Source organism: Agelaius tricolor, unplaced genomic scaffold, assembly GCF_023055355.1.
Source record: "Agelaius tricolor isolate 1412-34295 unplaced genomic scaffold, bAgeTri1.0.p SCAF_12, whole genome shotgun sequence".
NCBI lineage: Eukaryota > Metazoa > Chordata > Aves > Passeriformes > Icteridae > Agelaius > Agelaius tricolor.
In genome coordinates, this window is record NW_027269272.1 from 18,488,111 (window position 1) to 18,515,994 (window position 27,884).

Genomic DNA, 27,884 nt, shown 5'->3' on the forward strand with positions numbered 1-27,884 from the left:
TAGAGACAGAATAATGACTGTGACATAATTTTTATGGCAAAACTGTGGAATAAGCTATAAAAAAGTACCAGCAATTCGGTAAGTGGAAGAGCGAGAAGTGAACATGTGACATTTATTTTACAGACTGATTCTCAAAGAGGCTAATGTCTGATAGCTAACTCTTTCTGATTTATGTCTTTTGAAAAGGTTGGCCCAGCAGACAAATGCCTTCTCTAGACACATTTGAAGATTTTGAAGCCATTCCTTCCAGCATGGATGAACTCTCCAACTCTTCTGATTTGGAGGAAGAGACCAACCCTAGCAATGTAATTGCTTTTTAAAATTACACTGCCCTTTCCCAGCAAAACTTCTTCCTCTTTAGGGATCACAATGTGACCTGCAAAGTTTGGGTTCACACCAGCCTTAAATCCATGGATGTGTGGGAATACAGAAAATGGAAATTTGATCTGGGGTGTTGGAAGATTATTACAAGACTTTTGTTGATCAGGATGAGGATCATAAAAAGTCACCCATACTTGTAGGCTGTCACTTTGCCTGCTACAAAATGAGGGAAAACTCTGAGTCTTTAAAAAACTAATTTCAGACTTTTCCAGATAATTTCACCTGGTGTCACAAACCCAATTTTTATATCAGAATAATGGCTGGTGGGTTAAGCCTAAAGTCTAAGTGCAGAGAACAGGTCTATCCAAATTTTGAGTAATATTTACCCTGGGCATGATAAATCACAATTGCCTACAGAAGAAATATCTGCCAGCTTGAAATGCCTAATTCAGTATTTAACTAAAATCTCTTGCACAATGTTCTTTCATCCATAGTGATTGTTTCTGGTGCCTTGTTTCATTCATTTTAGGGGAGCAATCTCTTCCGGGTTGAAGGCAGTTTTGACAGCTGTTTCCCAGATTCTCTTTCTCTTGAGGATGGAGATTTAGTGCAGTTTGTGCAGGAAGGAGAGAATGGTCAATGGTGAGTATGGCAGAGAGACAGAACTGGACATCTGGAACAGCCAGAACCTCCTGGAAAAGATGGAAATGTAGGTTGGATATTAGGGAACAGCTTTTTTATGGAAAGAGTGATAACGTTCTGGAATGGTCTGCCCAGGGAGGTGGTGGAGTGACCATCCCTGGATGTGTTTTAAAAACACTAGATGTGGCACTGAGTGCATGGTTTAGTTGAGGTGCTGGGGCATGGGTTGGACTCGATGATCTTGAAGGTCTCTTCCAACCTGGTCATTCTGTGATTCTGTATGGATACCTGTAGGACTGCCCTGGGTCCTCTGCCTTCTTCCTTAGTTCAGGAAATAATAGCCCAACATGCACCTCTGAGACACACAACCCAAGGAGGGTCAAAGTAGGAAAATTCACTGACTGTTCTCTGATTTTCAGGTTAGTGAAGAAACTGGTCTCTGAGAAAAGCGACTGGGTTCCCTCCAGCATATTGCAGCCAGCAGAGGGGGACAGTAACAACATAATTAAGAGCAGCAATGCAGGTAATAGAGAAAATGTGTTACTGTTTTGTTTGTTTGTTTTCTTCTCCCTACTGAAAAAGAATGTGATAGCAAAAAAAAAAGTGATGAAATGAGCTAACCTGAAATTTGGTGCCTGGGTGTCAGAGTTAGTCAGGCACAGCAGCTTTCCTTGGCCTGGATTAATTGTTTTCCCCTTTCTGAGCAGAGCTTGAATCTCCCATCCAACTTCTATGGCTACCAGTACTCAGGCTGGCTGCTTTACAGGGAGCCCAGGTGTCTCATACACAGGGTGTGCCTGCAGGACAGCTTTGATCCTGGCATGGATAGACTTTGGATGGAGACCAGCATCAGGGCTGTGCTTCTGGCCTAGGTTTGAAAACATTAAAATTTCATGAACCATTACTGCCTTCATCATATTTCACAGCTGGCTGCAAAAGCTGCAGGAAGGGCTGCTCTGGCAAGATTTCAGCCAAATCAGCACTAAAAGTCATCCAGTCACAGCTTTGGTTCTGACCTAACACCCAAACAGGTTGCACTGGAAAAGCTGAATCTGAGCAACTCTGCAGATCAGAGGTTTACAATTCAGACTAATATTTGTCCATCCTTAAATATAACTTACCAAATGTGCCCTGCTTTTCTTCTGGTAGCAGAAGAAAGCAAAATCTGGCACAGCCATTCTCTGGGGATCTGTGATGGAGAGCTACCAGAACTTTATTCTGAGTTACTGATCTCTTTTGATTTTTTTGGTCAGTTTGTTTAAGTGGAGGAAATCCTTTTTCAACCTCAGGATTTTTGCTGTGGTGTAAAGGGAGTTTGGTAATTGCTGCTCCTTCACCTCCACAGCAGGTCAGTCCTCTCCTCACCTGCCCCACTATGGCTCTCATTTCACTGGCATATCCAGTGCTTCAAAATGAAAACAAAGCCAGGCACACACTACAGTCACACACCAGAAGAACCTCCCTTGCCTTTTGTGAAGGAATTAGAAGAGCAGTAGAACTGTGATTTTATGTTTTATTTTATTCCAGGCTTTTAAGAAAGAAGCTCAAGACTGTAGATGAAAAATCCTGTAGACACATTGTAGTGACAATGCCCATGTCCTCCTTTTCAGACACGTACAACGATTCCTGCAGCACAGCCTCAGTAGAGTCAGACACGAAGGAAAGTGAGGTGGCCAAAAGCTTCCCAGCAGAACAGAGGGCTGGCAGCTGAACAGCAGGACCAGCCTTCCTCAGGACCCATCCACCTGTCTTTATCTTGGGTGGACACTGGATCAAAGTTGCCTTTCTCACAAGCTCTGAGGTTCATAATTCACTAAAATTTTATCAGCATGAACAGATGAGAACTGTGCTGTCCAAGCCGGGAAAAACAAACTTGAAAGGAGCATTAAACATCCACAAAACATCAAACCTACCTTCAGTATTAGAGGAGAAAAATGCTTCTTGCATTGATTATCAAACTGTTTCAGAAGATGTGGCCTAAATTAGGTCGACAGCAGAGCTGAAGAGTCTCTATGCACGCACCTTTTGGCAACTTTGCTTGAGCACCACATCACTGCAGAGGGGCACGTGGTGGTTACGAGTCCTTGCTCCACCCTGGGGTCACCTGGAGGTTTTTCCATTTGCTTGCCTCTGGCTGTGCCTTCCCTGTCCTCCTTAATTCCAGCTGATACATCATCACAAATGTGCCCTTTTTGCTGTCAGTCAACACCAAAAACACCCCACTTGAGGGTGGCTGTGGAAAGGAGACTTCTGGCTGGGACATCAGAGAGGCTCCGTGCAGCAGTGCCATGGCCTGGGAAGGCCCTGCTGCACACAGCATTCCACACCTGGCATGGTGCAGGGCTAAGCAGGGAAGTAAAGACATGTAACAGCTACTGTGACAAAGAACACTCTGAACTCTTTTTACAGTCCAAGTCATTCCTCTGCCCCCTCTACAGTCTCTGGTTGCTGGATCACAACCCTTTGCATTTGGTGCCGAGAATTCAGTTGAATGCCATTTACTGTCACATGTTTGAGTAGACTGCATGCTTTCCTTGTGTGCTGGGCTATGAGTAGATACATTTCACCCCCCATTTGGAATATCCTTAAGCATTGCAAATAGGCAGTGAGCATTAGATGCTCCAATGAGTGGATAAAATGTTTGTTGTTAAATACTTCTTTCCAGGACGTTTGATGAAAGGACTGTACCAAATCTCTGCCACATAAGGATGTAATGTATAATATAAAGTGATTACAGATGTTTTGATTCCTATAGAAGCCATTAGCTCATTTAGAGCAGCTGTTAAGGCATGAAGGCATTTTGATGGTAATTGTGTCTTAGGTCCCACAAAAGCTGCTAGTACTGATAAATACTGCTAGTAAAGATAAATAGCTAAACTAGCTATTTAAACTAGCTGCTAGTAAAGATAAATATTGACTAAGAGCTGCAAACAGGCAAAGATTAGTCTGGTAAAAATGAGCCCAGAAGAAGCTCAAGAGTGAGTGAGTGGCTTTCACTCTTAGGGATGTTTTGTTTAACCCTCAGACTAGTGGTGCTTTATGTAAATAAAAAAGGGCACTGAAAGCACTAGAAATGGAGATGAAGCAAACCAAAACCCACTCTTTACTAAGTGAGCCTCTGAGCAAAGCAGTAGGTGTGTGTGTCATTTCTGCTCTCACCTTCGCAGGGGCTCGAATGTTTTCCCTTATGTCTCAGTGGAGGATGGTGTTGCAAGTACCTTAGTATGGGAGTCAGGATAGCTGTGGAGCAGGCAGATAGTCCTGTTTGAGAAAAAGCCTTGGAGCAGGTTAAGGGTTAGTCAGATTTTTTTTTTTGCCTGTGAAGACTTACTGCTTGATTATAAGTTGCAATGTGGCAATTGATTCCCATGGCTCTTCTAACCCTCCATATCTAAACTCTGTGATTTTTGACATTTTCTGTTCAGGACTAAAGGACCTTTCTGGAAGCTATTTTTGTTCTACAGAGGCAGGAGCTTGCCTGTTTGTGTTGGTCATTTACCTCAAAAGTAACATGTAGGCTCTCAGGAACACGAATCCTCTTGGTCTACTGTGGTTATCAGCATTTTGCAGGAAGAATTGATTTCTTTCAGTTCCCTAAGGAAATATGCAGCGACATTTTCTTATAGTGCAATTACTTTATCCTCTCCCTAAAATGAATTAATTCTGGTTTCTCTATTACTTTCAGTAATTTTGCACAGGAACAGTGCTGCTGTCTACCCCTGCCCTAAGCATAGGAGAGGGAAGGGCTAGGGAGCTTTGATTGCACATTAGAGAGTAGAGTGACCTTTTGTGTGTGTGGGAGAGAGATAGGGAAGGGTTACCCTGAGTGTATGAAACTGCCGAATTGAAGATTTGTGACATTGCTGATGGATGGAAAGACAAAAGAGCAACCTTCTGGCTTTGCTGAGACAAAATGGGGTTTGATGACTTTTTGAGTTTTTTAAATAGTATGCAGGGCAGTCTTTTAATTAGTGTATTTCTGTCAAGCAAAGAGATAATTAAGGGAATGACTCTCCATGTACAGTCTAGAAGATGATTTGGTAAAGTCCAGCAAGACTAATGTGTGTTAGGGTATGCTTATTCTGTCTGTAGGTCTTTGACACCATCCTACTCAGGTAGATGGACCTAAAAATCATAGTTTGCAAATTAGGATTTCATTTCAGTGTTGTTTGGAGATGCTCTAGTGACCATTTAGAAGTCATTTAAAGGTAATGGTTGTGACTAAGATTTGGCTGTAGAAGACACCAGATCCCAGGTAAATCTGTGCTGCAGCAGCCCTTGCTGCTGGCCCCGTGCCTGGCTCGGTTCCTGGGCCTGGGCTGGCCACACCTGCCCTCCAGGCTGAGGGTTTGCCTGGGCTCTCTTCTCTTTGCTCTGCTGCTCTTCTGTGAAACTTCAGAAACTTCACATCCTCAAAATTGCCCTCAAAAGTGCCCACTCAGGTGTGGGTGGGCTGCAGAGTCCTTCCCTGGCACCAATGGCGAACAGAGACGGGCAGTTGCATGACACACAAGTCTTGCTTTTAGTAAACCAGACTAAAACAGAATCAGGCCTGATCCTCTCCTCTCACCTGGAACCCCACCAGGTGGAGAACCAGACCAGTGCTTGTTGTCTTGAACACAAACAGCTGCAGCCAAACCACTTCTGAGCTCTGGCTTTCCTTGCCAGCAACAGCAAAGCTCTGTGTGTGTCACGTTCTGGTCGTGTGTGTGATGAGAAGCCATTTTATTATCTATGATTTTCTTAGAGTCTTGATATTTCAAACAGGATTGGGTATGAGAAAGGCCATGAGATTCCTTTCCAAAAATACTCAAAGACTTCAAATATATATATATATATGTGATTAGAGATATATAAGAATAATAAGAAAAAAAGATCCAAAATGTGTATTTCTTCTTGCAGCTGGACTGAAATAGCTGCTAAGATTTCCTGTCCCCAGCTGAGAATTGGTACAGTTTGTTTTCTTACATGATTTCCATGGTGTTGATAATGATGTATTTGTATATTGTGACTGATGAGAGATAATCAGACAGGGAAGGAGCACAGAATTACCTGTCCTTTTTTCCAGTCAATACAGAATGTATGAATTTATTACAAGAAAAAAGTGGGCAAATGAACTTCCTGTAATTAGGCCATTCTGACCTGTGTAGAACCACACTTTGTTTGAAATTTATAAAAATTATAACTAGTACAAAACCTTGTGGTTGATGTCTCTATATGAAGCAACAAGTAAAATGACATTTTTTTCTATTTGAAATACATGAATACTCTGATAATGGGCCTTTATCAGTAAAGGCGCATTATCAGAGCTGAAAAAATTGACCTATTTGTCCAATATAAGAGTAATTTGTCCAACACATGTATCAAAAGGCAGAGCAGGGTTTTTTCCATTACTCATCTCCCTTAGTTGTGTTCTGAATCACTGGGAACCTGTGCAAAGGTTCACACAGACAGAGAGTCATAGATGACTTTATAATAGTTACTCCTGAGATATCTGCATTCCTTTGCCTACCAGTGTTCATTAGGGAGTGCTAATTGATCCAAATGCAAACTGTGGATCATGTAGAAAGGCAAGCAGGTAAAAATAAGAATGTGGAAACACAGTGCAAATAGAGCAAGATAAACTGGACCTGATTTCATGCAGCATCCAGATTTCTGGAGGCAAACTTCACCTCACCTGACTCTTCAAGTCTTTGGTTCCTGCAGCTGATATTGGCATGAGGAAAAGAAGAATGAGGAGCAGCCAGATGCCAGCGTGGGGGCTGCTTTGTTCCCTGCCCAAGCAGGGCCCTGGCAGATGCCCAGGGCAGGGGATGCCAGGGCAGCAGGGAGTGAGGCTCCCCTGCTGCACATCCCAGCCCTGCAGCCTGCACTGCCTGCACGGCTCCTGCGCCGGCCCGCGGAGCTGGGCAGGAGCCCTCGGTGTGACACTCATGCACACCTGCTCACACTCACTCACACTCACACTCATGCACACCTGCTCACACTCGTGCACACTCACGCACACCTGGTCACACCCACTCACACTCACACTCATGCACACCTGGTCACACTCACTCACACTCATGCACACCTGGTCACACCCACTCACACTCACACTCATGCACACCTGCTCACACTCTTGCACACCTGCTCACACTCTTGCACACTCACGCACACCCAGGCACACCCGCTCACACTCTCGCACACTCATGAACACTCACTCACACTCATGCACACCCACACACACTTGCTCACACTCATGCACACCCGCTCACACTTGTGCACACTCATGCACACTCACTCACACTTGTGCACACTCATGCACACTCACTCACACTCTTGCACACCCTCTCACACTCATGCACACCCGCTCACACTCACGCACACCCGTGCACACTCGCTCACACTCATGCACACTCGCTCACACTCATGCACACCCGCTCACACTCATGCACACTCGCTCACACTCACTCACACCCGTGCACACGCTTGCACACCCACCTTGGGGTAGCAGCACAGGATGGTGCCCATGGGACAAGAGCCCGTGTGCGGCTTTGCTCAGCCCTGTATTACTTTTAGCAGGTGCTTTGTGCAGATGGTCACACCCCTCTCCCTTCTGTGCCTTAACATAAAAGATGGAGTTTGCCCTTAAATAAAGTATTTTTCTAAAGAACACAGGGGAGACACTGATTTACAGCTTTTACAGCTGTAACCCTCTGCTGGGGCACTCTGCACCAGGTTCTCACACAGGGAGGGAGATGCACGAAGCTTTCCCTGGCCTCGCAGAGCCCCAGCTCTCCTCCCAGTCAGCCCAGCAGTCATTTCTCTTTTCACTTTCTTTCCTAACCATCATTTATTTCCTTCTGCGCGAGTTTACAGGCGAGAGGCATCGGTGTCCCCCTCTCTCTCCACCTCCTTCCCAGCCATGTGACTGAGCACTCCCTGCAGCCAGTGAAACTTTTCAGTCCGCAGCAGAGCTGGGTTTGCTCTGCACCGGCTCCTGGGAGAAGCAGCGCCTCTCACAGCCGTGCTGGCCATGGGGAGGAGCGCACGGCAGCTCATCTCGCTGACCCTCGCCTGTGGTGAGTAATAGCATCATTTCTACCTGGAAAACGGGACATTATGTCAGTCTGGTTTCCTTGCAGTCAGGACAGCACCCAACAGACTCAAAACTTTGGACAGTTTTGTTGCTAACACTGAGGGTGCTTTCAGTCAAGTCCCACTGCTAAGAAATAACCATACCTGCTGTTCATTGCCTCTGCTATACCCTCAGTTTGACACACACAGTGTATCCACCTGTTTTGTTTTTAAGATACACTTAGTTTTTGATGTTTTCCTCTGTATTTTCCCTTGAACTCTTGTGGTGGCATAAACTCTGTGTGAAGGAGTCAGTTCCAAGCCTTGTTAGAAGCAGACTTTTTTTGGCTTTGCTTTTCATAATTAAAAATAATTTCCAGACCTGCTGATCTAACTGAAAATCTTGAGTGAGATAAACAGGAAAGAAAAAGCTAAGGAAGCATTGCTCGAGTCATTAATTTATCTGCATTGCAAGATGCAGAGCAGGATCAGGAAAGCAGGAGTGAGGCAGGAGCTTGGAGAAGACAGGCTGGGGCTTCTCTCAATGACAAACCCCATCAGAGTCACCATCTGATCCTTAATGCTGCTCTGTGAAAATCTGGGGAGCCATACACATGAAGGACATCTCCCAGTCACTGCTCAACACCTTCAGGAGCACCAAATTTGCCTGGTGAAGAGGACAAAATGTGATTTAATCTGTGGAAGGGCCAAGGGTTTGAGTTTGCTGTTGGGTGTGCTTTGCCATCGGCACACGGGGATGACAGAAAGAACAGCCCTGTCCCCCTCCAGTCCATGAGCAGGGAAAATGCCCAGGGACTTGACCACGAGCAGCTCCTGCTGTATCTCTCTGCTTTCCCATGCCTGCTTCATAGCCAAAGGCTGCTGAAATAGCCCCCAAACATACAGATGAAAGGGAGAGCAAGATCAGACTGAGTAGCAACACTAATAATTCAGTGGTCAGCAATCACTTTTGACCAGAAAGAACTTGTTTCCTCTGTTCTTTACTCGATTTTGATCTTTCCTTTAATAATTTGTTGTGATGTTTTATTAATGTCACAAAGTCAAGTCCTTCTATGCAGACAGGGAATGAAACATAACTAGTGGAGAACAACACTGTGGGACAGCTGAGCAGATGAGTGTGGTTAGATGAAAAGGGGATGAGTTTCTATCACACACCCCAGCACAGGCTGAGAAATAGCACAGCCAGGCCATGGCACTGAGCACTCAGCTTCCCACCATAACACCTGGGAGCACAGCAGTGATGTTCTTGTGACCAAAACTTGTCCCCAAAGCATGAAAAAGGGATCTCCAGGCCCAGACTGGGAACAGTGAATTTCTGAGAATTGTGCTGGTCCGTTTCTGGGAGTTTTTTCTGGAGCATTGCAAGGAGGCTGTCAGGGCTCCCACACAGCCCTCAGCATCTGTTACACACAATTTTGGTGCTGAAGTGAGACAAGGGGACTGCAGCTGCTTGCTCTGGGAAGATTCACCCCAGGGCACTTGCATCCCTCAAACAAAATGTTGCTTGGATGAAGTTTTGAGTTGGCATTATAGAAGGGGGGAAAAAAGGAAACGACTGGGGGTGCAGAGCTGCCACTCCTCGTGTTTCTGTGGCCTGTTCTGTTCTGCTGGCAGAGCCACAAAAGGCTGTGCTGGGGGAGTTGTGCTCTCAGCTGCTTTCTGAGCTGTGCCAGGCTCCCAGAGAGGAACCTGGCCATGCCAGGGAGCCATGGAATCCTTCCCAGCCTCAGCTGGAGGGTAAGCCAGGGACTCCATGGGCCCATCTGCCCCTTCACCCAGCAGGGCCACCAAACCACCTCCAGCAGCCACCCAAACACAGCCAGTGCCAATGGGGGCAGCTGGAGAGTGATCCCTGCCCATCCCTGGGGGCTGCTGTGGCCAAATGCCTTTTGGGAAGACCAGGGCAATGGATTTAGCAGTGTGGCCATCATGCACTGGCAGAAACCCCAAAATTCTTGGAGGAACAGTCTGGTAGTCACCCAGTGAGCAAGAACCATGGGCCATTCCAAAGACATTGCTGGCTGCACCCCTCAGGTCACCCTGTCTTGCTGAATAATGAAAAGTAATTGGGTTGAAATGACCTTTTGAGGAGTTTTTTTTAAAAGCTATGGGTGGCATTCTACTGTCACTTCAATATTTCTTTCTACATCTGTGTAACCTGGTCAGTAATCAAAACCAATCTGTGAGCTGAAAACTAAGACCTACAGACAATTTAGGATGCGTGTAAATTTAAATATGGATTGTTTCACAGTCTTAGAGGGGAAGAAAGAGTGAAAATTGCAACTTCTTCTTTCTTGTTTTTATCATGCTGATACACTTGGATGCAGCTACCCATAAGTGGTACATGGCAACTGCTCTGGCTTTCCCCTGGCCCCACAGAAGGAGATCAGTCATCTGATATACAGCTCTGCATCAGCTGTGGCAAAGCATAGGGGAAAGAAAGAAAATGAACTAAAATATCATATGAATTATGCATTTTTATGTTCATTTTGAGAAAAACCACAATATTTTTGAGGTTTTTCAACTGTCTCAAGTTGCATTTTGATGGTAACACCTAAAGTGGCAGTCAGGTGTGTTCTGTACAGCTCAGAGTGAAACCCAGGCAATTTTAGGAGTATGGAGTATTTACACCTGCATTTCTGCTCTTCTCCAGCATTGCCATTTTTAAGGGAAAATTGTGGTAAGGGTTAAGATCCGTGCCTCTGCTCTTGTTTCTTTTATCTTGAATTTGATTCAAAACCCAGTGAGTTCTATTATTCTTACTTAGATTATATGTATCTGAAAATGGTTAGATTTTGTGAATTCAGTTATTATTGAAGACCTCTGTTCATGATGAGTGACAGTAAATAAGTGAATAAATGGAAGAACTTGTGAGATTTCAGCCATTTTCACTCCAAATGTGCCTCTGGCATTAATGTATCCTGATACTCTAATCTCAGCAGCCTGCCCATCCACTTTGACACCGATTCATGAGAAATTTTTTTGAAAGAACCAGTGTACAGTGAACTCAGACATGTTGAGGCATTCTCTGTGGAGCTGTACTGCTGGGAATATGAGCTATCTTGGACTTTTGGGTCCCTTCTGTCTCCAAACGGGAGAATTTATCTCTGTCCTCCCACTAATTTAGGCAGTAAAGCATTTAACTACCTGTACCTTCATGTACATCAAAGAATTCACAAACATCAGTGATTTATTTCTTTAACTCAGCCTTGTCTTTCCAGAGTCTTGTTGCACACTCACAAAGACTCAAGCAGAAGATTTGTGACATTCAAATATTCTACAGTGTACTTTCCCATTTTTTATTCACTTCTGTATTTACATTTAGGAGCCAGTTAATTTTTTTTCACTTCTGCAAGAGACACATTTCTGTAAATGTTATTAGGTAGAAGCATAATTTTGGTGCTGTAACTATTTCCTAATGTGGTCCAAATGCTCCTGGATGCTGCACCCTAATTTTTTTTTCATTTCTGAAAGCTCATCACTTAGAGGGGTGGTTTTTCTTTGGGTTCTTCCAGGAGGAAGAACTCCAGGGTTCAAGCTGACATTGCTACAACAAAATAAATACCTGGAATTTCCCTGTTCCCAGACTGGTTTCCCAGACTTGTGAATCACTGTAAGACCATGACACTGCCTCACTTCCTTCACACACACAGACACATCCCCACTCCCTACATTTTGTTGGTAACAAACCAACCCCTCTGGCCTCTACACCCACTTCATCTTCCTTAGACCTCAATAATTTGCTTCCAGCAAATCCTGCTGAACTACCTCCTGCAGGGAATTCTTGTGCTGCCTGGGGATTGTGCAAGGTCTGCTCCCTCAGTGTGTGGAGAGCTGGGAGCCAGTTTGCTCCCCTGGAATGGGAATACTCAGAGGTATGAAGCTTGGGGGATTGGTGTCTAGCTGTGGATAGTCCTACAAGGTGTCTGCCTTCACTCTCCTATCATGACTGGAGCCAAATGAAAGTGAAATTGTATCACACATTTGACAACAAAGCCAGTGCAGGTATGTTGTGGTTATCAACATAAAAGTGAAGTCTAAAGGTTTCTAGACTACTGACTTTAGTTTCTTTGCAGCATTTTCCTCCTGCTTTGCTGAAGTGGCCCTGGGGGTTGAACTGTCTCCAGAAACCACATCCTTCCACCAAATGGCTACTTCTGCTCAGTCGCTTTCCTTTTATCATTCTTCGCCCCATCAAAGCACCACAGTTCATCTTGCCAGCACAGACCCTCTTCAAACAACACCCATGAGCCACAGAATGACTGAGCAGACAAGGGAGCAGCTGCAGGCAGCATCAGCTGCAGGCCAGCCCACGGCAGGAGCAGCAGCACCATCCCCAGCCCCTGCAGACAGCCCCAGCACGGCCGGCCAGGCTGCAGCCCCCGCCATGCCCTCACTTACAGCTGCAGCCAAGAACACAACCTCTGCCCCTGTGTCCTCCACCAGGCATGGCACAGGACCACTTGTGAGCACAGGAACTGCAGCAGTGGCCACCAACACCTCCCTGAAGCAGGAGACAGCGAGCACCCAGGGGACAGCTGCCACCACAGCCTCCAGCACGCCGAGGGCCGGGCCCAGCACACGGTCACAGAGACAAACAACAGCCACGGGTGATCCAACAGCCACGGCCGTGACCAACACAACAGGCACCCATGCAGGGACACAGACAGCCCCCACGTCCCCTGCCAGCACAGTGAGACCCTCTCCCACCCCAGAGCCCTCTGCCATCCCCACAGGCACCTACACCATTTCTGATAGGAACGGGACCTGCGTCAAAGCCGTCATGGGCCTGCAGCTGATGGGCCGAAATACACAGCAGGTGAGGTGGTACTGAGCTTTTAGTGACTTCATTAATTAGCAGGAGCTTTTTCTTCCTCTTTCCAAGCCATTTTCAGAATTAGCTTCTATGATCAAAATAAGGGGTTTGCTGCCAGTCTAAGGCCCCTCATGCCACAGCATCCCCGCTGCTGTACCCTCTCTGGCCTGTGTGATGATGATGCCAAGGGGATGTAAAGGTGCTCTCAGTGATATTTGTGTGGCAGCAATGCTGGGGCAGGGGAGCAGCCTGCAAGGTTATTTGTGCTTCCCACAATGGAAGGTTAGTTAAAATCTGAACTGACTTCAGGTAAGAGCTTGACATTGTGATTTGCAATGAAAGCAAGAAATTGCCAGTTCACAGACTTGGATTTAGAGGTGGGCTGTCCAGATGCTGATGTATGGACATTTTAGGACATTGGGAACTGCCAGGTCCTGAAGAGCTGCTCCTCTCTCCTAGAAGTGATCCACTGAGAATGATTCAGCAACAGATGCCATACAACCTGAAATGGCAATTGTGTCCCTCAGGCTTAAGGTTTTTTTGCCTCAATTAATACACCATATAGAGCTACATCCTCAGGCTCTGGAGTTCTTATGCCATCCCTGTTACACATACAAATACTCATGTTTGATGTCTGAATATTGCTAACATAGGAAGAGTGACTAATGTTGGTAAAGGTAATTTTCATCCCTTGTCCTGGCAGAAGCCAGGAAGGGAGCAGGATTCCCAACCTCACCATAGTGAGATGTTGATAATAATATAAGGTACTCCCTCTCTGTAAATTACCACTCATACTCACCTGACTCTGCCTGAATCATCAGTTCACTGAATGAACAGAAACCAAGTATTTTCTGCCAGCTTCATGCACTGGAACAGTTCAGTGATGTGTCAGACAACCACCAGTGCTGGTTCATAAGTGGGGAACAACCCTGGCAAGCAGCAGTTCGGCTGCCACCACCACTAGCCTGTTCATTCAGCCACACAGAGCCTGTCTGGGGGCATAAAAAGGGCAAATCTCTGCGTGTTTTAAAGTTATTAAATCTCTGCATGTTTGCTTTCATTCATCAGCAGCCCTGCAATGTCTCTTTTCTCCACAGGAGCAGATGGAATATGTGACTGTCAACCCCAATATGACAAAGATATCTGGAAGCTGTGGGATGGTGCAGTCTGAGCTGAACTTAACTTTTAGTGGAGGATTTGTAAACATCACCTTTGTAAAGGTAATTGTTGCATTTAGAGGGAAGGAGTGTTTAGGACTGGAAAGCAAGAACAAAGCAAAGCTGCCTTTGATCCAGCCTGAGCTGTGGGAAAAGGCATTTTATCCATCTCTGTGCTTGTTTTCCATCTGTATATAAGGCATGGTTACTCCTGTTCTACCCAAAGGGCCAGAACCAGAGAACCATGCTTTAATTAATTCAGATTGGAAAATACCTCTGCAGGCTGCCTGTGCAATGTTGTGCTCACAGTACAACTGACTTCAGTGTTAGATCAGCTCTGTTTGAACTTTCCATTTGGAAGGGAAGGGTAAGCACAGTACTCTGCCATTCTCTGACAGAAAGTGCCAGAGAGTAATGTTAAAGCTGCTCATCAAGCAACACAAAGTCTAGGAATGGCCAGGCAAAATCCAAGTCTTTTTTTACATAGGTAAAAGTCTCATGGTAGGGGAGGTCAGATCTGCTGTTTGCATTGGAGTGGTGCAGAGGGAAGGGGTTTGGGACTGGAGTCCCTGTGCAGGAACAAGGTGTGCTGGGAGCTCTGACTCTCACTGTCAAGTTGCTCTCAGCCATTTGTGTCCCCTAAAAGCCAGCTGGGGTTGTCAAATTCAAAGGACAGCCTGTGCAGTTTTAAGCGCCCAGGAGCTATGACACATCCACAGCTGAAGGAGTCTAATTTCATTTAATTTCTGAGTGGAGAATTCCAAAAAAGTGAACTGCCAACAACAAAATTGTAGATAAGTGGCCTTAAAATGCACCACACCAGGGAGACCCTATAAACACACAGAGAAACTTGGACAAGATGAGAGATCCTGCTTACACAGTGGGAAACGGAGCTTTGTTTTTGACATTGTATCTATTAATTCCAAGTTCCCCACTGGGGCCACATCACATGCAGGTGTGGCTTTCACACAAGCTACCAAGAGTGCTGCAGCTTTTACAAGCACAGGAGATGATCCCTGAGAGCAGCCATCCTCTTGCTAAATCAGAGATTTGCACATTTTGGAAGGCAGCACTATTCACCTGAAAGCTGTAAGGGCTGGGTGATGATGCCAGCAGAGGTAAAACAGAACTAACACTGTGCATGAAGTCATTAATGGGCAGGGAGGAATGGGCAGGAACATGGCTGGATCCCATCAAACTCTGGCAAGTGTAATGAACATCAAGGCCACGTCCTGGAGCTCCACAGCAGCTGAGAGCTTCATCTGGCCATCACTGCTGATCTGTGTCCTTCAATTAATCAAGCTAAATGTCAGTCTTGCAGCCTGGTTCCAAGCTGCAAGTCTCAAATTAGAGACAATTAAGAAAAGTACAAATGGTTAATCGGTCATTTTCATAAAAAGCCCAAGAGGGAACAGGAAATTATACCCCACATGTGTCATTAATTCTTGAACGGAGAAAATATTTCGATTAGTAGTCATCTTTATTTTAGCTTACGGCTAAAAGTTTTCTAAGAGCTACAGAGGAAAAGAAAGGTAAAAAATGAAGGAGCTCTTTCAAAACAAGGGATCAGTTCAGACTCTGAGTGTTTGCTTTAAATGTGTGCTTCCTGCAACAAGAGGAGCATTTTTGGTGTTACAAGAATCCTTAGGGAAAGGCTGGGGATTCAAGTACCCACGAAAGCCCCCAGGTTGCAGCAGTGCTAAGGAGAGTGATGTGAACCTTTAGGAGGTCCTTGACCTGCCTTGCCCTGAAAAAGGTGGTTTTTGGCACAGCATTAGACAATGCACCCTCCACTTAAAGATAAGCCTCAAGAGCATAGCAGGGCTCAGCTTGGACTGCTTTGAAATTCAAGTTAATAAAAAAACAGTTTGCTGCTGGCTCTTTGTGTTTGGTCCCCACAGCCTCTCTCAGTGCTTTGAAGCAGGAGTGCTCCAGCAGTGGCACTTGTGGCTGTCCCTGTGGGAGAGGAGCTGGCTCAGGCCCCAGGGCTGGCGTGGCAGAGGAGAGGGGCTGGTTCATTGCTCACCACTCCAGTGGCCTTCGTAAAAGGGCTTGAAAAAGGGAAGTTGTGCAACCAACCCACAAGATGTGAAGTAGGAGCAGGTGTTTTCCCCAAGCAAAGTTTTTAACCGTGGCCAAGCAGAACTGCCATCCAAAAATGGTCATATTTATGTCTTTAAGTTGGAATGATGCTGAGAACCTCTCCTCTGGTGCATTTCTTTCTTCAATTTTCCTGCTCCATCCTACAAGTGCACAGGAGACATTCAGGTAATTTATCCACCAGCTGCACTCATGAATCCCTGTGTGCCCACAGCAGGAATTAAACAGGGTAGCAGGGCTGCTGCATGAGGCATCACATTTTACTGCAACATTGCTACCAGGGAGAAGCTCCCAGGGCTGGCTCTTGCCCGGTGGCACCCCAGGGGAGAGCAGTGTCCAGGCTGCACCAGGGTTTCAGGGCACATGTGAGCAGGACACCTGGCTGGAAATTCTGTTCTGTGCTGTTGTGCCAGGTGCTTTCCATGTCAGCAATCTTCCTACTATTGGTTATCACAAGTATCTGAGGAGTGCCCAGCTTGAGCAGTTTGTGTAAAATGACATCTGTATGGCCCCGTTTCATTGAACTGGTGATGCAGCTGAAATTTGGAAAAGAAAAAAAATTCCAAGAGAGTTGGTTCTTGGGTCTCAAAGGTGGTGCTTTACAAAGTGTTCCTTCGGGAAATTCCTCATGACCATTTTGTGGAGGTAAGCTGTGCTTCTTTCCCCTGCAAGTATGAGCATGTATTATGAATAAAGATACATCTTCTTTTGCAGCAAGCTCCAAGTTACTCTGTCACTAAAATTGAGAGCAGAATACAGTTATCTTCTGAAGGTCAGTGATTTTAACCTGTCTTAATTTCATATCAAACTGTTCTGGGTGTGGGATAAGCTTTCAGATCTTTAAAACACTGGATGTTACAAATACGTGTTTTATCAAGCTTTCAATGTGTCATTCACCTAAATCTTGTGGTATAAGAAAGGAAGAGAAGGGGCCTGGCTGCAGTTACATCACTATTACTACATTTTATTTTTGAACTCAAAAGCTTTCCCTGCCCCACTCTTTCAGAATAGATATTACTTCAAACCTTGCCTGCTCCTGTGAGATTCTAACCCCCTCCTGCCGACTCAATTTGTTAAAATGTGATTTGAAGAAGCATCTGAAATTTTAGCCAATATTTCAGACTTAAGCTCAACTGAGTTGTCCATTGATAGTTAAAGCACTCATTTAAACATGTAAGAAGAATAAGTGATAGTTTATGGAGAAAATGTTCTGTGCTTTATTCACCTCTGGGACCATTTTACCTCAGGAAGGTGTTGGTTCCAATGGAGTCAGTGTGGATTCTCATCCGTCTCTCTCTGGCCTCCAGGTATGCTTTACTATGCAGCCCTAAATGAGAAGCTGTTCACAACAAAGCTGGGGAATTCCTTTAAGTGTGCCAGCAGGCAAACCTTCCCCTTGGAGAACAATTTCCAGATCCTCTTTGTTCATATGCAGCTGCAGGCCTTTGACATTGTGGGTGACCAGTTTGGAAAAGGTGAGTAGAAGGATACTTTTCCACCCTTCCCAGATCTACACCACTCTGGTGGCCTGATGGATGAAATCTGCTAAATTATACCCAAACACATCCCACTGCTGTTTTCTCAACCTTTTCTGAGTCATTTCCAACACAGTGCTAATACCTATGGAGGATGGAAAAATATCTTTCCCCCCTGCATTCAGTACCTTCTGTTTCACCTTCTCGTTAAAAATGTTCAGCTCTACAGCCACAATTTTCTTCTTCATCCATTCTCTCCTGGAACAAGCAGAGGTGTGTTCACCACCACTGCACCCAAACCCCAACGTGCAAAGTTCATTTCCAGGTCACTGTTCTCAATATAGCCAGATTTCAGATTTTAGCTATTCTAAAAGGCTCCTGATACTCACTCAACTGCAGCAGCAAAACTGTCAGCTAATAAGGGATATTTGTGAATGCAGGATGATATTTTCAGAGCAGCTGTGTCTAGACATGATGAAATGTGCTCCTGAGGAGGAGCACAACTGGCCCACTCCCAGCTTCAGAATTAAACATGATGCTCATCTCTTCAGTTTGTCTTTTCTTGGAGAAGTGCCACAAAGAGGCAATCAGGTATTGCAGTAAAAGACAAAGACCAGAGAGGGGGACTCAGTGGGACCTTGTGATCTCTTTCAAGTTGTCCATTTTCTCATTTCTGTGGCTTCCTCTCAGGGCATTTCCATACAAGGACTCAGGTGCACAGAGGGGCTGACCAGCTCTCCAGCCCTTCAGATGCAGGAATAAGACATTTTCTCTTCTGCCACTTGTCTTTCTGTGTGCTTACAAAATACTGCCCCGTATTCTTTTTACTTTAGATCTGTCTTTTGACTGTTTGGCTCTGTTTGACCAATTCTTCTCCTGTTAGGTCACCATTTTGGTTATCTTTTCCATTCTAACAGGGATATAACGGGAAACAGCATTTGGGGCTTTTTAAAGACATAGTCTTTCTCCACACTGAGAAGCCCATCTGTACTCTCATTCTGTGGAGAATTTTTTCATGCAATAACAATGAGCTGGAAGAATTCATGGGATCCCATCTGGTCCCTGCATTCCCATTCAAATGTGTACAATGAATGATATTACTGATGGGACTAGGTATGGTCTCACCTCTAGGAGAGGCTCAGCTGAGAAAGATGCTCTCTGTTCCTCCTTCTCTCTCTCCAAGTCAGACCAATCTCTGCTAGTCAATGCCATGTAAAAATTTAAATTAGTTTTTCTTTTAATCAGAGAGCTGAGAAAGCAGCTCCCACCTCTGAAATAATTCCCCTGTGGCTATAAAACAGTCATGAAACGGTGGTGTATTGGCTGCATGTGCAGATTCTGAAAAAGAAAATCCCCCGTGAAGGAATGACTAAACACATCATCAGCCTCATCCCCTGGGGTGTCTCAGGACTGATAGTTTCACTTCTGTTGCTCCTGATTTGCTTATCTTTAAATGGGGAAGAAAAAGAAAACATTAATGGTCACTGGTTTCAAGTTCCTTACAATTTTGTACAGATTACAGCACTGTTATATCAATAGCTTGATCTGTTTGAGTCTAGAAATCTGTAAAAGAGCCTTCTGTACTTCATTGTATCAGAAACAGTTTCTAGAGTTCATAGAGTTCATTCCTTCATTCCCAATGTTTCATCAAAGCAAAATGGCCAATTCAAACATCTTTGGTTTTTGCAACACTTAGATGCAAGTACTTTTCAGCTCATTTAACAGCAGGTTACATTAACCAGACAAAGCTTTTAAAAGGCAGCCTCTAATGGAATGCTCATGCTGCTGGCTTTGTGGCATTGCATCACCATCTGGATTAGAGCAGAAGAGGGTCAGACTTTGGGAAGAGCCAGGTGGAGGCTCTGGAGCTGTGACATGATGTCATGGACTCCACATGTTCCATGGGCTCATTGCCCACTGACAGTATAAAATTCCCCTGGGGGAAAAACCCAAGCCAAGCTACAACCTGTGCCAGCAGAGTCATGGAATAAGAGCTGAGGTTTTGATCTCAGAGTGCTGTCGATCCTGCCTCAGAACAGCCCCAGGGAGTGAGGGGGCACAGGGTGTTGGATATATCCTGGCTATAAACTGGATTTGCTGCTGAGCTGGGATCCACTGTGGGGTTTAGCTGTGGGGTTTAGCTGACCACACTGCCCTGCTCAGAGAACAGTTTGCTCTGCAGCTACCACTCAGAGCAGCATGACAGAGATCTGTCTTTCCTTGGAGCATGAGGGAGATCATTCCTGTAGAGCCAGTGGGAGATGTAGGTCTGATCCAATTCTGGGATAACACATTAGTGGTCATTCCCAGACACTGCCTTCATTCCCAGGACTACACTTGTATTTTGAATTTGAGGCTGATCCTGCCATTGTTACTGGGTAAATTTTCCATTTCTGTCAGTGGCCCACATGGTGCAGTCTGTCCATAGGAAAGATGCCAATTTACTTCAGTCTAGAAGTTCACTTTAAAGTAATAAGTTTCTGTTTAATCAGGGGATGATTTGAGTATTCATTTGGGTAGGAACTGGCTGAGAAAGCCAGAATTTGCCCTCTCTGTAGCTAAGAGGTATGTTTGGAGTGATATCTTTGTATGGTCCTTCAGAAATATGATTTGTGTATGATACCATCATATGTACAACAAAATTGCAAAGGTACTGCTAAAGCAACTCTCTGGACTATGTCCAAGGCTTCTGCCTTCCTAATCTCTGAATGTTCTGAGTTAGCCACCATTATCTACAAATACTCTGAATTAAACAGAGAGAATAATTAGAATTTGATTTTTCTTAGAAAACACTGACTTAACAAGGATCCCTACTGCACTAGTGATGTGCTGGACTATGGGCTTCTGTCTCTGGCCTGACCCTCTTCACTGGGAAGAAGCAATCAGATGTCACACAGGAGCAGTTTTTGACCATGCAGGATGTCTTGCTCTTTATTTTCAGGCTGGCACTTTGTATTGTGATGCTCCCATCTGCTTTTGGGAACAAAGCCCCTGCTGTGTGTGTGCTGAGTGGTGAAACAATTCCTGCAGATATGAGGGAGAAGAGCCACTCTCCAGGGAAGCACAGAGCTACTGCAGAAGGGGCAAGGATGGTTTTCTTGAGATAAGTCTCACCACAGATAAAAAGTGTAGTAAATATAGTGTAGTAAGTATAGTATATATACTATATAGTAAGTATATAGGAAAAAGAAAGAAAAAACAAAGCAAGGTTTTGAGAACTTCTGGCTTATATTTGCCAACTTTACTGGAATACAGATGTACAGTTTAGGAGTATGGTGTTCTGCTGTAACATTCTCTGATTTCCTTTTCCTTTCAGAAGAAGAATGTTTTCTTGATAGAAACGGCAAAGTAGCTCCCATTGCAGTGTGCCTGAGTATCCTGGGATTGTTTGTCATTGTGTTTGCCACCTTCCTGATCTCCAGGAGGAAGCCACAGAGAGGATATGAACGCATCTGAGGTGCCCTTGTGCTTCCAAGTGTGCAGCAAGCAGAGAAGTCACAGGAGTTTTGCTTCTGCCTGAAAATCTCCCTGCCCTGAAGCCACATTTTTAAGTGAGATGACACCGTGTGTTTACAGCTAATGAATGTTTTTGGAACGAGTTCTTTTAAGGTGGGAAGGAGAGAACTCACACCTTCTGCTTTAGGCTATTCTTAGCATCTAATTTAGATGTAGTCCAAAATGAGGAGCCTAAATTCTCTCTGTTGTTAACAAAGGAGGTCATTCAGATCACCTAAGCCAGATTCCTAAAAATAGCTTAAAGCAAGCAGTATCACTATCCCCCGGAAAATCCATCAGATTTGTTAATGATGGTTAGATTTATCAAAAGATGTAAGTCTGACCTTCAGGTGAATAAACTAGAAGGTTTAGAATAAACCAGCTACAGACAACCCTGCTGAGCGAGAGCTCACTGAAAGCTTTTCTCAGAACACAGTGAGTGCCAAAATCTCAGGGGAATTGTCAGTGTGACTCCACTCACAAGCCAGTTCTCCAGTCCTACACACAGTTACACTTCCTAAACTCCTGGGGTTCTCCCACTAAGCCCTTTGCAAAGACAGAGTGGTAATTGTGACTCTTACCCTGGAGCTGAATATGTTCCTGGTCTTGTGAGAGCTCAGGAATCCCCCATGTGCTGTTCAGACATGGGCCTGTCACAGTGACCACACTGAGCCCAGGAAATGTCCTCTGCTGGGGCAACAGGGTGGTCCCTTAATCCAGGAAGATGCCACTCACTGGAAATGCCTGGGATTAAGTGGCCACCACTGGAGCACCTGCATGATGAGAAATGGAAATCCACTGATGCTGTATGGTCAGGGTTTCAGTGGGAAATAAAAGCTTGCACAGGCCTTGGACAAATCTGCCCAAAAGTGAGTATTTTCCAGTGTGCTCACAGATGAGCAGCTGGATTTTCATATGGAAATAATCTGGAGTTGCTTTAAAGCACACTGATACACTCTGTAGTCTATTTCCTGCTGAACCAATGATGAAGGCATGAGAATAGTAATTGCTTTTGAGATTTAAGTCCAGCTCATGTTCTTTGTTGTAAGAAGGAAAAGTTCCTTGTCACAAAAGATTTACATGTGCAGAAATGTGCACATACACACACATACACGTGTGCACATGCCACACAATCTGCTCACTGAAGCAAATGACATCAAGCTGATAAGAAATTATGTATAAAAGCATTTGCAAAAGAGAAAATAATATTCAATAAGAGCACACTTCCTCCAAGGAGTTAGGCTAATGGCTTAAATTTTACTAATAAAAGTTTGGCCTGGAAAAGGACTGTGGAATGGCACTCATTAAACAAAAGAAAGATGAAGTCATAGGCAAAAATGCCTTGACAGTTTAATCTGTATCTAAACACAAAGGAAATGCTGGGAGTTAATTTAATTTCTATGAATAATGGCCCAAATCCTCTGCAGTTTTTAATGGTGATGAAACCTCACTGGATTGTCACTGGATAAAATTGATGGTTATGTCATATCAGATATTCCCTTAAGTATTTTAAAAATAGTTTTGATATTTTACTAGTATTTCACCATTGCAGTTTACTTATTTAAATGAAGAAAGAAAAGAAATTCTTCCATTCTATGAATTAATTAGAGATGTTGGTCTGTGTGAAGCAGGAAACATGGCCATAATGCTCTATAATCAGTATAATATGTAGCTGGAAGTAATTATCATTCTCTAGAAATGTTCTCTTTGAGTCTGAATGAACCAATAAATAAGAAAGATAAAGACAATTTTGAAGCTCTTTTATGCTTGGAGAAACATCAGAACCAGCTGTGAGCACAGGAACAGCTGAATACATTTATAAGGTAAAACAGCACAAGAAATAGGACACCAAACTTTCAAGACTTGAATACAGACACCATGATTTGGACTGTATTCAGTTGAATACTCAAATTAAAATGTAAGTATTTCAATTATTCTTTTGCAAAAGGGCTCCAGCATTGTTCATAATGCTTAATGAGCTTTATTGAGCTCATTTTCCCTTCCTCCTTCCCCCCTTAGCAGACAAGCAGCAACTGGACTCAGACCTTGGGCCTAATAAGATCCCTCTAATTCTCAGGGTTACTTAATACTATGAATCTGTTGCTTAGAAAGCAGATTTTTATACTCAAAGCATTCACCTTTTTTAAAAAAATGACATGTCTGTGAGGAAAGGTAAATGGATGAAGAGCTTCCATTTGAAAATGAGCCTGTGCCTGCAGTGGGGATGTCACTGTCCCAGTCTGCTACACGTGGCCATTTTAACAAAAGCTGCCTAAAAAGCTCAGCACATGGTCTGGCCCTCAGCTGTTCTGCACAGGGATCAGATATCTTTCCCTTGTCAAAGCTGAATCCCATTTCACCTGTTCTTTGGATTGCTGGACTGTGTGATCTATGTTACTTCTACTGACATGGATATAGCATTTGCTTGTTCTGTTCTGAAAATTTGCTTTATGTTAATAGTCAGTCTTTAATAAAAGTCTGATATCAGCATGAGGACAGAAAAGAGTTACTAATGACTGCTAATTCTGTGGTTAATATTGTGACACCTGCCATTTTTACTAGTGATGCACAAATAATATTTTCCCCCATAGTTTTTTTTTCTTTCTTCAGTGAATCAATGTGTTGGTATTGAACAATGTTTGGATTCAGATTTATCTTATTTGTTCTTATGCTTTTTCTTGCTATTTTTTGAAGCTGCATTCTGCCATTTGTACATGAATGATACTCTGGGCTTGCTCTAAGTGGCACCGGTGAAGTGCACGTGGTGCAAACCAATGAAATGATTGGATGCTCCCAGGAAATGCTGCCAACATGCAGCAAAATTAATCCAATGGAGTTAGTGCTTTACAGCAGTAACTATCCATTGGAGAAATCCTTACTGCATCAGGAGATCCCAGCCTTGAAGTGCTGCCTTTCTCTCAGCTGTGGCCCAGCCTGCATCCCATCACGTCCATCCCTGATCCCAAAACCCAACCAGCGTGCAGCAGGGATGTGTCAGCATAGCAGGGAGTGTTGCCTCTCCAGATTTAATGCTGAATTAGAATCAGACAGCCCAGCTGCTCCCTGAGCTGCTATGTGCAGCTCTAAAAGCTGATGCCCATGTTTGTTTTCTGCCAGAATATAGGAATATATTTAGCTGGCACTTTTTTACCTAATGGAGTGGCTTTGAGGTGTCCCTCCTACTGGGAAGACTCTATAGGGGTAATTCCTCTTGGTTTGCCAGACTTGCTCTTTTAAACATCTTGTCTGGGGAAGTATCTTGAGCAAAAAGTCCCTAAAAGAACACCATACAAGAGGAGGACATTTGGTAAACTGCTTACACACTAGGTGGGCCATAATGGCCCTGCTGTGGGGCAGCAGGGTAGTTTTGGCTGTGGGAGGAGACAAAGCTGCAGCTGGGTGCCAGAGTGACTCAGCAGCCCCAGCCCACTTCTTCCTCAGCTACAGGCTCAGACCAACCCTGAACCAGAAGGTGCTGATCAGGGTGATGGGGTGCACTGATGATGTGGTGCATTGATGATACATCCACCAGGGAAGCAAAGCTTAACTTCTGTGCAAGTGTGTGCTGCTCAGGAGGCCATGGGGCCATCCCAGGACTAGGAGGTGAGCACATCCCCACATCCTGATGGCTCCCATGCTCTGCTGCAGCTCCCATGCCAGACCATCCCCTGTGGTCTCTGCACACCCAAGACAAAATGAGGGTCTTGGGTGTGCAGAGAATCTCAGAAACACAATGATGTTACACATAGATAAGTCACTGAGGAGTTTAAAAAGCAGGGTTTAATTTCTTTCAGTTCTTTCTGTTCTCTGATGGACAAGCACAAATTAAGAAACAGCTGTTAATTCAGTTGAAAGAGGAAGGGAGATTAGATTGGCATCTTGAGTATCTGAAAATGGCTTGGCTGATCACTGTTAGCTTGCTATAATGTATGGCTGCTAAAAATAACTTGCTGTGAGAAGTAAGATATGCTCTTTATTTTTCTATTATTGGTCTTTCTGTAATAAAGGCTGTATTTAATCATTAGGTGTGCAATGATTTTATCTCTGAAATGTCTGAGTGAGTCTCACATGTTGTGCTCTTCATGAAGCAAAGGTTCTTAGATGGACTGCAGGAAAGCAGAAGACATGGTAAAGATGGGGGTGAAAAAACAATTTGCTGCCAGCAGCTGATTGAGGAACTTGGCTGTGGGAGAAGTGCCAGTGAGGGCAGCACAGAGGCTGTAACTTCCCTCAGGGATAAAATACCAGGATTATGCTTCACTTCATTTCTGGTGCCAGTGCACATCCCTACAGGATGGATAATTTAATGTTACAAGGTGAAAACTTTGCAAGCCCCTTTATTTGTCCTTCAGAAGAAAAGCAGGGCTGCCTGGGGAGCAGGGGCAGTTTGCTCTGCTCTTTGGTACTTGCTTGGCCTGGTACAGTGTTAAATTTGGTGCCAGGCTTGCACCTATTTAGATTCCTTCCCTCTTCATGTTTTATAAGCTGGGCTGGTAAATACACACTTGTGTGTGTGAATTAGGCCCTCAAAGGCTGCTGGTGTTTCAAAATTCTTTCTTGACAAGGTTTAGTGGCAGATGGAGGAAAAGTCAACTATTTTACTTAAAGGCAAAAGTCCCCATCTATGAGTCACACCCTGGACTGTCCCAGAGGCACAAAGGTTTGGAATTCATTGTAGAAACCTTTGCATCAGAATATTTAGAAGAAAAAAGGAGGTATATTTTTTAAGCATCAATTTGAGCAAAATAACAAGCATGAGAAGAGAAGGATTTCTGTGGAGTTAACCCTTTGTGATTAAGGTGACAAGACTTTGACAGGACTTTCTTCCTCACGTCCAGGGCTGTGGCCATTGCATGCCAACAAGGCAGGGGGATGTGGGTCTGAAGTTTATCTGCCACAGCAACATAACACTGCTGGGCTTTCATCAGCATCTGGGCTTCCCCAGCTGGCCACAAAATGTCACAAAACATAGGCTTCTCTTTTTCTGTGAGTCTTATTGCCTATGGAATTGGTAGATCCCAAGTACTGTATGAAATTATAAACTAATTGACTCAGATTCTTAGCGATTTCTTCACAATTTTAGATAGGAGCTTTTCCAACAAGCAGAAACAACATAAATGGCTGTTGGGAAAAAGGAAGGTCAGTATATCCTGACTCAATGAGAGTAGGATATCTGTGTTTATTAGACACTGATCTTGGTTTAGAACCTCAGTCTTACTGAGACTTTCCTATATCACAAAAATGTTTGAAGATTATGAATCATGAGTCCAGACAATGTTTAACCTCATTTTACCAAGGAATGGCTTTTTTGTCATCAGGTCAAGGAAAATGGATTCATATTTCACATTATATTTTTCACAACCTGCTCATGGGAAAAATTATTATGAGAAAATGGCTCAAATTATTAATCAAAGCAGCTTTCAAAATATGCCCAGCTTCCACAATAAAATTTAAAAAAAATGTTGCCAACCCACCTATCCACTACATTGGCAGGTTCACCTGAGTGCTTCGGACTATGGATGTGCACATCAAAGATATTACTGGTGTCACTGAGGAAATTATTATTTCTGCATTTAAGCTTTATTACACGGTACTTTCAAACATCTGCATGTACAGTCTGGTGATCCCTCTTGATTTTGCAAGCCCTAAAGGCCCTGCTGGCAGGATGCCTCCATCAAGAGCAGATTTGCAATGTAAGTGAGTTTGCCATTTATATTAGTTCTATTGCTAAAAGCCTCCTCTGCCACCTCTGATTTATGTACTGTAAAATATCTGTTGCTCTCCTCAGTGTCCAACAGTTAAACTACATAAAATGCTGCCATCTTGTGTTTAGAGACAAATTAAACATGACCTTTTAAAAATCTGGATTATGAAAGGCAAAAGTAGGATCTACACTGTCAGCATCTTATGTTGAAGAAGATTGGAGTGAATGGCTTATGGAAAAGCGGAAGCTTCACTTAACAATTTAGTTTTTAAAATCTCATCCATAGAGCAAGTGCTGATCCCTCTTGCAGTCAAGGCCAAGGGATGATTTCTCCAAGCTGATCTGGTGTCTGTTTAACCTACTTGAACCTTCCAGTCACTGGTGTGAGGGGTCACCATGGCAAAGTAAAAATAGCAAGAATGGAGCAAGCAGAGATTGCCTGCATACTGAAGATGCTCTTCATGTAAGAAAATGCTTCAGAGTATGGAGAACACTTAAGACACTAAACACTGCCACTATTGCAATTGATAGCTTGTGTATTCCCGTTGTGGAAAAAAGCATGGCAGCTTTGCTATTTGTAAACAACAAATGGAAATACTTATTTTGACTGTGCTGGGGCCGGGCAGGTTTAGCAAGGCCCCACACTGGGGTGGGCTGGGCCTTAAACTGATAAATATTGGGAATAAATTCTTCCCTGTGAGGGTGCTGAGGCCCTGGCACAGGCTGCCCAGAGCAGCTGTGGATTCCCTATCCCTGGAAGTGTCCAAGGCCAGGCTGGATGGTGTTGGCAGCAACCTGGGCTGCTGGAAGATGTCCCTTCTCAAGGGAGCGTAGTGTAATGTGATGAGCTTTCAGCTCCCTTCCAGCCCAAATCTTCTGTGGCTCTGTGGCTTGCAAAGCTCCAAAGCCTGAGGGAGCAGAATAGATCCTGACGGCTTTCTGATCCCTTCGCTCTGTGACCGCCTCTGCTGCCCGAGGCGGTTTTGATGCCGGATCTGGGGATGTTGAGGCACCCGAGGATGCCCACGCCCTCCCAAGCACCCTCACCGTTGCGTGTCTGTTCCACTACAACCCCGGATATCATTCCTGAAGGA

The 27,884-nt window shown here is 44.4% G+C and overlaps 2 protein-coding genes across 7 annotated transcripts in view; both read left to right on the plus strand.

Annotated features, from left to right (window-relative positions):
- MCF2L2 (MCF.2 cell line derived transforming sequence-like 2) overlaps nt 1-6,159 on the plus strand; it is a 152,414-nt gene extending 146,255 nt beyond the window's left edge. For all 6 annotated transcript variants that reach the window (XM_071437961.1, XM_071437962.1, XM_071437963.1 and 3 more), the window contains 4 exons: nt 187-305; nt 851-963; nt 1,383-1,486; nt 2,574-6,159. In XM_071437961.1, the coding sequence (XP_071294062.1) occupies nt 187-305; nt 851-963; nt 1,383-1,486; nt 2,574-2,674 (437 nt within the window). In that variant the 3' untranslated portion in view covers nt 2,675-6,159. The remainder of the gene's footprint in view (nt 1-186; nt 306-850; nt 964-1,382; nt 1,487-2,573) is intronic.
- A 968-nt stretch (nt 6,160-7,127) lies between these two features.
- LAMP3 (lysosomal associated membrane protein 3) lies at nt 7,128-25,110 on the plus strand. The gene is made up of 6 exons (XM_071437965.1): nt 7,128-8,027; nt 12,120-12,862; nt 13,957-14,079; nt 16,831-16,888; nt 17,424-17,591; nt 20,908-25,110. Exons 1-6 carry the CDS (start codon nt 7,982-7,984, stop codon nt 21,045-21,047), a joined length of 1,278 nt encoding a protein of 425 aa, XP_071294066.1. The 5' UTR covers nt 7,128-7,981; the 3' UTR covers nt 21,048-25,110.
- The last annotated feature ends 2,774 nt before the right edge of the window (nt 25,111-27,884 follow it).